The sequence below is a fragment of the Sinocyclocheilus rhinocerous genome, unplaced genomic scaffold (genome assembly GCF_001515625.1).
Source record: "Sinocyclocheilus rhinocerous isolate Xijiao unplaced genomic scaffold, SAMN03320098_v1.1 scaffold523, whole genome shotgun sequence".
NCBI classification, from domain to species: domain Eukaryota; kingdom Metazoa; phylum Chordata; class Actinopteri; order Cypriniformes; family Cyprinidae; genus Sinocyclocheilus; species Sinocyclocheilus rhinocerous.
Window position 1 is genome coordinate 61,883 of NW_015626042.1, and position 9,762 is coordinate 71,644.

Sequence of the window (9,762 nt, forward strand, 5' to 3'; positions counted from 1 at the left end):
AAGAGACCGCCCGTGCCATTGGCAGGTCTATGGCAGCTATGGTGGCAGCGGAGAGGTATCTATGGCTGACCTTGTCAGTTATGAAAGAGAGAGACAAGGTCTGCCTAATGGACGCCCCGCTTGCGCCTTCTGGCCTGTTTGGCGACGCTGTCAATTCGGTCGTCGACAGGTACCAGGAGGCCTGTAAGCAGGCGGCGGCGTTCCAGCGGTTTCTTCCTCGCCGCTCTCTAGCTCTGGGGGCTGCTGGGCGAGAGCAGCCCCCTCCGGGTACCAGCTCCACATATAGGGGCGCGCAAAAACAGAGCGTGGCCTCGCGTGCTCCCCCGTGTCAAGACACGGGGGCGAGGCGACGCTCTAGGTCGGGGACCTCTAAGGCTAAGCCGGATCTTCGGACCGTACTTAAGTCTAAGAGGTTTTTCTTTATTAAATAATTTATTAATATTTATTTGGAAAATTGTCTTTGTCTACAAGCTACCAACTACAAACACTAATCAATTTCAAAATAAATGTGATATGTAACACATACACAAGTTTTGTTGTGGTCTTGCTGGGATCATACCAGCACCCAAAAGACAAAAAATGCTGGTCCACCAGCACACCAGCATCCCAAGCTGGTTCCAGCATGCAGAACATTCCTTATGCTGGTGACCAGCAATGCTGGATTTTTCAGCAGGGAATTCATAAAACAAACAACAGATCAAAACAGTATAGTACACTATGAAATCAAACAATGAAAACCACCTCCACATGTCGTTTGAATCAGATTGCGCAAATCTGATTTCTTTTTTTTTTTTTTTTTGCTGTCCAGACTTTCAAAAACCCATCTGGATATGCAAAAAAATAGAATTTCTACTGAGAGTCTGAACAAGGTTTTAGCATCACCATTACCTCTTAGCTCTGCTTGTTCGGCTTCATGTCATATGTGACCCTGGAGCACAAAAGCAGTCATAAGTAGCACAGGTATATTTGTAGCAATAGCCAACAATACATTGTATGGATCAAAATGATCAATTTTTCTTTTATGCCCAAAACCATTAGGATATTAAGTAAAAATCATGTTCCATGAAGATATTTTGTAAATTTCCTACCGTAAATATTTCAAAACTTAATTTTTGATTAGTAATATGCATTGTTAAGAACTTCATTTGGACAACTTTAAAGGTGATTTTCTCAATATTTAGATTTTTTTGCACCCTCAGATTCCAGATTTTCAAATATTGTCCAATCCTAACAAACCATACATCAATGGAAAGCTTATTTATTCAGCTTTCAGATGATGTATAAATCTCAATTTACAAAAATTGACCCTTATGACTGGTTTTGTGGTCCAGGGTCACATATGGACTCTTCATAAAGGTACTGAAGATGGCAGATATGATTCTGCCCTTGTTGGACACGAATATGAATGGATTTTTTTGTGAATTAACTGGTAATTTATGCCCCGCCTCACTACTGCTTCTCTCCTGATTGACCGTGTGCTTTCTGTGGATGCTCTTCACCCTCACGGATCACTCCTGTTGGCCTAGGGAGGGGGGAGTGTTTTAATTCATTCGTATGTGTGCACGTGTGGTGTGGGAGGGGAGTCGGGGGTAGTGAACACAGTAAAATGCCTTATTTATGTGTGCCGTGTAGATTTGTGTGCTGTTTCCAATATGGAGCACTATTGATGTATTGAACCTGAAAACTCAATGGGCCTCATTCATGAAACACGAGCAGAACGATTTTTTGTGTAAATCATTCGGAAAGTCGTTCTGACGTAAATTTTCGGATTCATGAAAATGTTCGTATTTTGAAAATGTTAGTTGGTACGAAAGAAATTTACACCTGCTCCCTACCACGTGTAAATGGTGCATAAAACATTCAAACGTTCGGTATTCTTTTAGACAAACTGATGACACTGCATTTTTATGAACTATGTATTAGAATGATATGTAACGAGTACATTTGCCCTGTCTTTTTTTCGTTTTTTACTCTTTAACTTTGGATAAAACGCAGAGCTCGTTACTGTCCCTTTTTACACAGCCGTCCAATCACAGTGGAGGAGGGGTGGGACTAAAATTACATTGACCAACCATGATCATACTTGTACAACATAACAATGGAGAAGTTAATATTGCTGGTTACTGAATTTTTATATTCAGTAATATTCTTCAAAATAAGATACTCGTAACATGTTACTGCGTGAATATTCCAATTCATAGCAAACAACGCGTCACTCCAGAAAAATGCAGTGCCTCCAAAGCTCTCTCAAGCACTACCAGCTGGTCGTTTTCAGAAGAGCACCAGGCTAATGTCAGCTGGCTAAAAACGCTCTGGTGGACACACGTTAATTTATTCATTTATTGTTAGGCATAGCCTTTCAGTCTCTTATGCATTTATGCTATATAACTTACCAAAACCTGAGAATTGAGTCCAAGGATTCCACACCATTCCTAGATACGTAATTTGTGTAGCTGTAATTCATAGGCGGGGAATATGCTAATTGTGAATGAGCGTGCATGCGCGCCCTATTTACGAATTATTGGAACTCATTAACATACACACATTTAACTATCAAATCTGACCTTTACGAAGTATTTGTGAATGGACGTAGTGCATAGACTTCAGTGAGGTTCAATTCAATATCACAAATTCTTATCACATATTCATTGACTCCAGCATCAGCTTGGCTAGTCCTCTCCTACCGTGCGTTGAGCTACAGTATGTTGTTCTATGCACCACCTGGGGGATATTGTGTGAAATGTATTTAAATTTTAAGAAGAGCACCTGCAGGAGACCGCTTGTCCATTAGGTTTACAAGTAGTAAATAGTAAATCATCCAGGTATTGCTTACATACTGTTACATGAAGACAAATGATTCTGATATACTACTCATCACATGCACTGTTTGTCTTAATATTATGGAAGTTTGCTGTTTCGGACACAGCTAGTACTTTTTTGGTTCCTAAATAAATAAGCATTTTTGAATGATTTGTTTGATTCAATGACTCGGTCCTAAAGATAGACACCTACTGGCACAATGACGTAAGCTGCAGATTGAGTCACTGTAAAATCTCATGCACGGATGCACAGGCTGACAGTCCGTCTGAAACAAACACGCAAACCAGCAAAACAGACAAGCAGAGAAAAGTCCCAGTGCTGTCGATCTGTCACAACCTGTCAGATTTGAGGATGGCTGTACAATGTTAAACAATGATCACAAGTCAACAATAGTTGAAGAGCCTCAGCAACCCTATTACATGTAAATCTTTGGTAATCGTTGATAAATGCACACTCACCACCTCCACTGAGCAGCGGACTGACTCTGTGCACAGTGCTTTGAGAGACCACAGGAAGTTCAGCGTCAGCGGATCAGTCTGCTCCCAACAGCTTATTAACAGGCGTACTTCGATGCTTTTTTTCAGAATCAAGGCTTCTCGGAGCATGTTGTCAATGCGTGACCAGTACCTGTTAAAGGACATAGAGTAAACATCAGTGTAATGCACTATACTGCTACTACTATCACTAGTGTTAGAAATCTAGTAGCCAAGGTTTGGCTTGTTAGCACGATCCCATTAGAACTGCTGGTAGATGTCATAACTACAGCATCTGATCTAAAAAAGCTTCTTCCTTTCTGCAAGGACATTTAGCAGGTATTCTGACAAAGGTATTTATACTGTATATCACAAAATTTTATTTCTTATAGTATGTTTTGCCAGTGACACATTCTCTTTTGGGGGCTCTTAAATGTGTGTAATGAACACATTTTTCCTGTCCGCTGTCTTTGACATCACAGCTCAGGATAATTACTAGGAAAGGCTTTGTGATGTCATTAGTCAATTAATGAGAGTTGGAGTGAAATTACATTTACTGTTCAGATGACTGGATTTAAAAATCGTTGTGTCCAAAATTCCCATGAGCCACTTTCAGATTAGCATGGTCCAGGTAAGCCTATTGCTTGAAGCTGGTGCAAATATCTTAGCCATTTATTCTGATAGATTACATTTCTTTGCAAGCATCATTCAAATCACAAGTATTATAGGGTAATTTTAATGTTAGATATTTTGGTCATATAACAGGACTCACTTGGGTTGGTTGCGGTTGAGCATTGGTAGATAGTTGGTTATGGAGATGTAGATAAATGTCTCAGCCTCTTGAATGACTCTGTTAATGGCCTCGAGGTCTTTCGTCCGTTTTTTTGGGCAGAAAACATCTGGAGAACTCTAGCACAACAAACGATAAAAAACTGAATTATTTAACAACATGTGTGCCCAATGTAGTCAGCTTTATCAGTCCTATGAAATAATACTTGCAGTGTATTTGCATACAGTGACGTCAGAAAAGTCTCTAAAATCCACATGAAAACTATGATCAACACTGGTCAGTTTCACTGCTGCTGAAGCTTAAGGTTATAAAACCACCACCAAACATAGACAAATCAAATGAAGGATAATTTCCGTGCACCAGGAATTGTTTCTGCTTCTACTAGACTTCAGTTAGATGGAAAATCAAAACACTTCTAACTCAACTCACTGAATAGTATGCTTTTGCTTCAGTGTCATTCAGATGTAGTTGAAGGTTGTTGTCTCTGTTATACAGAGCGTTCAGTTTCTTGGACCATATTGACGGCAAAAAATCTTTATACTGCAGTTGCCAGTAGAGGCTGAATATCTTGTGCAGGTCCAACACCAGACAGCTGCAGTTATAAATAATGATGCCCAACTCCTTCATCTGTGAAAATAACACATCACCTCACTCACCAGACCAATTAAATATTACTAAACAGAATGAAGAACATGCCATATCACATAACTCCAACATACAGATTAATAATCAAATTAACTAAATGGAATTAGTAAAGCAAAAAAAAAAACCTTTTTTTAAAAATTTGCATTTAAGAGTAGAGTTGTTCTTTACCGTAGACAGTGACCTCCAATCCATGCCAGCACTTCCTATGTACATGTGCTTCCTGTCCACCACCCAGAAGGAGGAGTTGAGCTGACCTTTAATGAGGGCTTTCATGTTCAGGTAATGCACTTCTGCACCTGGAGGATAAACGAACAAAACAGTCAATTATGAATCACTGGTTGTCAAATTGTTCACACTAAGTGCCATCAACAGGAAACGTTACCCAGCATAAGCTACTTTGGTGGGATTCCAAAACACAAGAACTCATAATGCTAATACAAAGACCCTTTGAACTGTTTTGGCATGATTTCACTTTCTCCTGATTTCTTGAGTCCTGCAAGATTCCAGCGGTCTTCCTGACTTTCTACTCCTCCAGATACCCCACTCTTGCCCTCTCCTATGTCTCATCTTGAGTCCCTGGGGTTTATTCCTAAGATTCCAGCTCATCCCAATTTAGATGGTTTTATTTGTCTCAAGTTTTTTATGAAGTCTGTAAAGCCACCAGTATTTCCCCGCAAAACCCCCAGTATTCCCTCTCTGTCTCTTTCTCCTCTCAGCCATAATTAGCTATACCAAGTCACTTCTCCCACTTTTCACTACTTCTCCCAAACCTTCAGTAGTCCTGGTTTCCCTGCTTTATCTCCTACCATTGCTCTCTAGTCTTCTGCTCCTGAGTGTCCAGTGGTCCTTCTTAATTTTTCAGGAATTCTTCCAAAGCCTGTTGTCTTCAGCTATCTAAAGTATCTGAGCAGATGAGTGCCAGGGAGAATCTGAGAAGTAGGAAAAAGCTCAAGGAGGGAACTTGAGGTAGATGTGGATAAATCTGTGAGTGAACCTAAAAAGAGTAGGTATACGCTGTTCCCCCACATTGGGGAAGTCTTTTTTTATTGATCTATTAAAATTTCTTGCAGGTTTACTTGGGTCACTGGTTAGAGAAGGGGAGTCCAATCCTGTTCCTGGAGATCTTCCTGCAGACTTCAGGTTCATCTATCAAGTGCTGCTGAAAAGATGATTTAGCTGGTTCAGGTGTGTTTGATCAGGGTTGGAGCTAAAATTTGCAGGACGGTAGATCTCCAGGAACAGGACTGGGCACCTTTGGATTAGAGTGTTCTCCACAAATCATGGAGTAACCTGTTTTAAAGTTATCAAATTCCTGTGTCTTTGCATCTTCACACTTGGTCCAAACACAAACAATCTTACAAGATGGTTTTGTTAGACAGTGGATGCTAAATAATATCATATACTTACCACTCTGAGTGAGTGCCTTGAGCTCTGAGGAATTAGTTAGTCCACTGACCACCTTCAAACTGACTGACCTAGACTGCAGACTCATCAACTGATGGAGTAAGATCTGACCCTGAGGGTGACAGAAGAAACAGTCACATTTAAATGCAGTCATATTGGGACGAATCTAGCTCTCTGTAAAAGAAACTCTCAGAGACGTAATCAGCAGAGGTGTTGACACTGCAGTATGTTGGGTGTTACCTGTTTGGCCTGGGGAGGTTTTGACTCATACTCGGTAGAGTTCAGTGCCCACCATGGTGACACGATCTCAACAGATCGATGTGCTTGATCCAAAAGCTCATGGAGACCAGCGGCCAGTGAAACTGTGTCCTTATATGGAATGGACAGTTCTTCTGGAATATTCTCAACTAGCACAACACTGTGAACACAATATAATCTATATTCAAGTGCAGGCAGGATTCACTGAGAACGGATATTACAAGGGTAATGATTTCCAATGATTTGCATAGGGTTATTACTGACCAATAATATTGTTTCCAGGTCCAAACCTCTACTCAGTTTCAAGTGAGAACACTCAACAGCCATTTATGAGCACTATTCATTTATATCACACCATTAATCTAAGCTTTTTAAAACTCACAGTGTATACTACAGTCTCTGGCCTTATGACGTCCCGGACACCAATATTTTAAAGATTCAGAAAATATGAATCACTGTGTGGCCAATTGAGAGTTTGGTTAGGATGATGATTTTTCAGTACTACTAAAGCTTACTGTGAGTATATATTAGCATTTTTAATTGTTTGCTACGTTGCTTTTGGGATCTGAAGGAGCATGTGAACCTGGAAACAGTGACACGTGATGTCTGTCAGACTTTTGGACTACTCCGTAGTTCTTCCTGTGTTTTCTTTTATGGTCTTTTTCCTGTTCTTGTTTAGTTTGATTACTTTATGATTCCATACACCTGTGTTCCCCTGATTGCCCTGTGTTCACAAACCCCAGTTTGTTCCGTTTGGTTTTGTCAGGTCTACTCGTTGTGAACGTCTTCCTTGTGCTCTGTGTCTCCCTGTTGGATTATTAAAGACTCTCATTTTGTGAAATCTCCACGTCTTCTCGTTCCTCCCGTAAGCTAATTGTGACAGAAGACCCGACCAATACAGTTACCTCCGTGTGTCTACCCTCCATTTTTGTTTCCGTTTTTTCTCTCATTGTTTTTGTTTCCATTGTGTTTCCCCTTATGAATCCCTTCACCCGCCCGGAATTCCTCCTCCTCCTGCTGGAGCAGGGGGACAGATCTCTCGAGGACCATACGAGACTGTTCCGGCTGTTAGCTAGCACCACCAGCTACCCAGACGACACGCTCTGCTCATTCTACGACGCTGGTTGGAACATCTCGTGCAGAGCGCTGTCGTCGGAAGATGGTCCTCGAGCGAATTTCGCCGCCTTTGTGGAGTGTCTCCCGACCCAGTGCCCAGCCCACCATCTCCCTGATGCGTGGAGCGCATGCCCGAGCCCACCGCTGACGGAGAGCCGGAGCCCGCCGCGACCGACAAGCCATCGCCGCATGGAGCGACAGTGCTGAGGATCGCCGCGGAGCCAGAGCAGCTGATGACGTCAGTCAAGGTGTGTGAGCTGGCAACAACGCCTGCCACGAGGGAGAGTGCCACGGACGGTGTGAGCGCGGAGAGGAGCTCCGTCCCCCGCACCGCGGCTGAGGGTGTGCTGAGTATGGCGCGGCGAAGGTGCCAAAACGAAGAGGAGAGGGCTCCAGCCCCCGAATCCAGTCCAGAGCGCCCTCCAGTGCACGCTCCTAGAAAGTGCTCACAAGTGTCCGCTCCTCCAGAGCGCAATCCTGTTCCCGTGTTCAGTCAAGAGGGGGCTTCCAATCAAGAGTTAAGCCCTGAATGACTGTTTAGTTGTGTTTTGCCCCTGTCTTTGTTCCTGGTGTTCCTTATATGGTCTTTTTCCTGTCCTCGTTTAGTTTAATTAGTCATTCAGTTCACCTGTGTTTGTTAATTATCCCTTGCATTTAAGTTCGAGTCTGTGCTGTCTGTCTTTGTCCGAGATTGTACGTCAACCCTGGTGTTCCTGTGCTCCTGTCCCCGTGTATTCCCTTGGATGTTGGATTAAAAGACTATTGTGTTCGTTTACGCCTTGTCTCCTCGTTCCTTCCCAGAGTGAGCGTGACAATACCCTATAAACTATTGTTTCACACAATAAATAATTAACTAGATTATAGGTATTCCTTTGTTTAGATCACAAACATGTAGTAATATATATATTTTTAAACAGATTTTAATAGTGCTCGGGGACAAGAGTAAAACAACACGGCCTATAAAATAAAAGGCATTTTAAAAAAAGTCATAAAAAATGATAAAGACAACATAGATGTACCTTCATATAACAAAAAAGAAGGATGATAATGATAACCAAGGATGATAAATTTAGAACCCTGTCAAACCCTGAAGACACAGAACATCTAGTTTTGTCAGGTCTACTCGTTGTGAACGTCTTCCTTGTGCTCTGTGTCTCCCTGTTGGATTATTAAAGACTCTCATTTTGTGAAATCTCCACGTCTTCTCATTCCTCCCGTAAGCTAATTGTGACAGAAGACCCGACCAATACAGTTACCTCCGTGTGTCTACCCTCCATTTTTGTTTCGGTTTTTCTCTCATTGTTTTTGTTTCCATTGTGTTTCCCCTTATGAATCCCTTCACCCGCCCGGAATTCCTCCTCCTCCTGCTGGCGCAGGGGGACAGATCTCTCGAGGACCATACGAGACTGTTCCGGCTGTTAGCTAGCACCACCAGCTACCCGGACGACACGCTCTGCTCATTCTATATCCCTTCACCCGCCCGGAATTCCTCCTCCTCCTGCTGGAGCAGGGGGACAGATCTCTCGAGGACCATACGAGACTGTTCCGGCTGTTAGCTAGCACCACCAGCTACCCAGACGACACGCTCTGCTCATTCTATGACGCAAGCTTGAACACCGCGAGCAGAGTGCTGTCGTCCGAAGATGGTCCTTGAGAGGATTTCGCCGCATTTGTGGAGAGGATTCTGGCGAGAAACGGATCACCTCTCACCATCTCTCCCAAGGATGATCTCGCCAGATCCACTCCTGACCTAGAGCCCAGCCCACCATCTCCCCGCAGTGCGGAGCATAAGCCCGAGCCCACCGAAGACGGAGAGCCCATTACCGCAGCGATCAACGAGCCAGCGCAATGCCGAGCGACTGAGCGGAGGATCGCCTCGGATGTGGAGCCCGACCCGTCAGACCAGGTGCGAGAGCCGGCGACAGTGCCCACAGTGAGTGAGCAAGCCGTGGACGGTGAGAGCACGGAGTGGGACTGCTGGACTTAGAAGGGGACCTGATTGACTGGGAAACAGATCTGGAGGTCGTCTTGCCCCCTCTCCTCTCTCTTTTGTCCCCGCTGGTCCCATCCAGCCCTGAGGGGACTCCCGTTTTCCAGTCCAGCCAGGAGTGGGCTATGATCCCCGAGGGCAGCCCTGAGAGCCCGGAGACTCACGAATGCCCACCCACCTGCCCGCTCCTGCCTCCTCCACCCCTGTCGTCTGGCAGACCCTCTGCTCGCCCTCCGCCCACCATCAATACGGAGCGAGCTCCGTGG

At 43.7% G+C, this 9,762-nt stretch overlaps 1 protein-coding gene across 1 annotated transcript in view; it reads right to left on the reverse strand.

Moving 5' to 3' along the window:
• LOC107709466 (inactive phospholipase D5) overlaps positions 1-9,762 on the reverse strand; it is a 48,717-nt gene that overhangs the window by 16,781 nt on the left and 22,174 nt on the right. Inside the window, exons 3-8 of the mRNA XM_016513963.1 lie at positions 6,373-6,550; positions 6,136-6,244; positions 4,897-5,024; positions 4,513-4,710; positions 4,066-4,202; positions 3,279-3,495 (exon numbers count right to left, since the gene is read on the reverse strand). Of these exons, the coding sequence (XP_016369449.1) occupies positions 3,279-3,495; positions 4,066-4,202; positions 4,513-4,710; positions 4,897-5,024; positions 6,136-6,244; positions 6,373-6,550 (967 nt within the window). The remainder of the gene's footprint in view (positions 1-3,278; positions 3,496-4,065; positions 4,203-4,512; positions 4,711-4,896; positions 5,025-6,135; positions 6,245-6,372; positions 6,551-9,762) is intronic.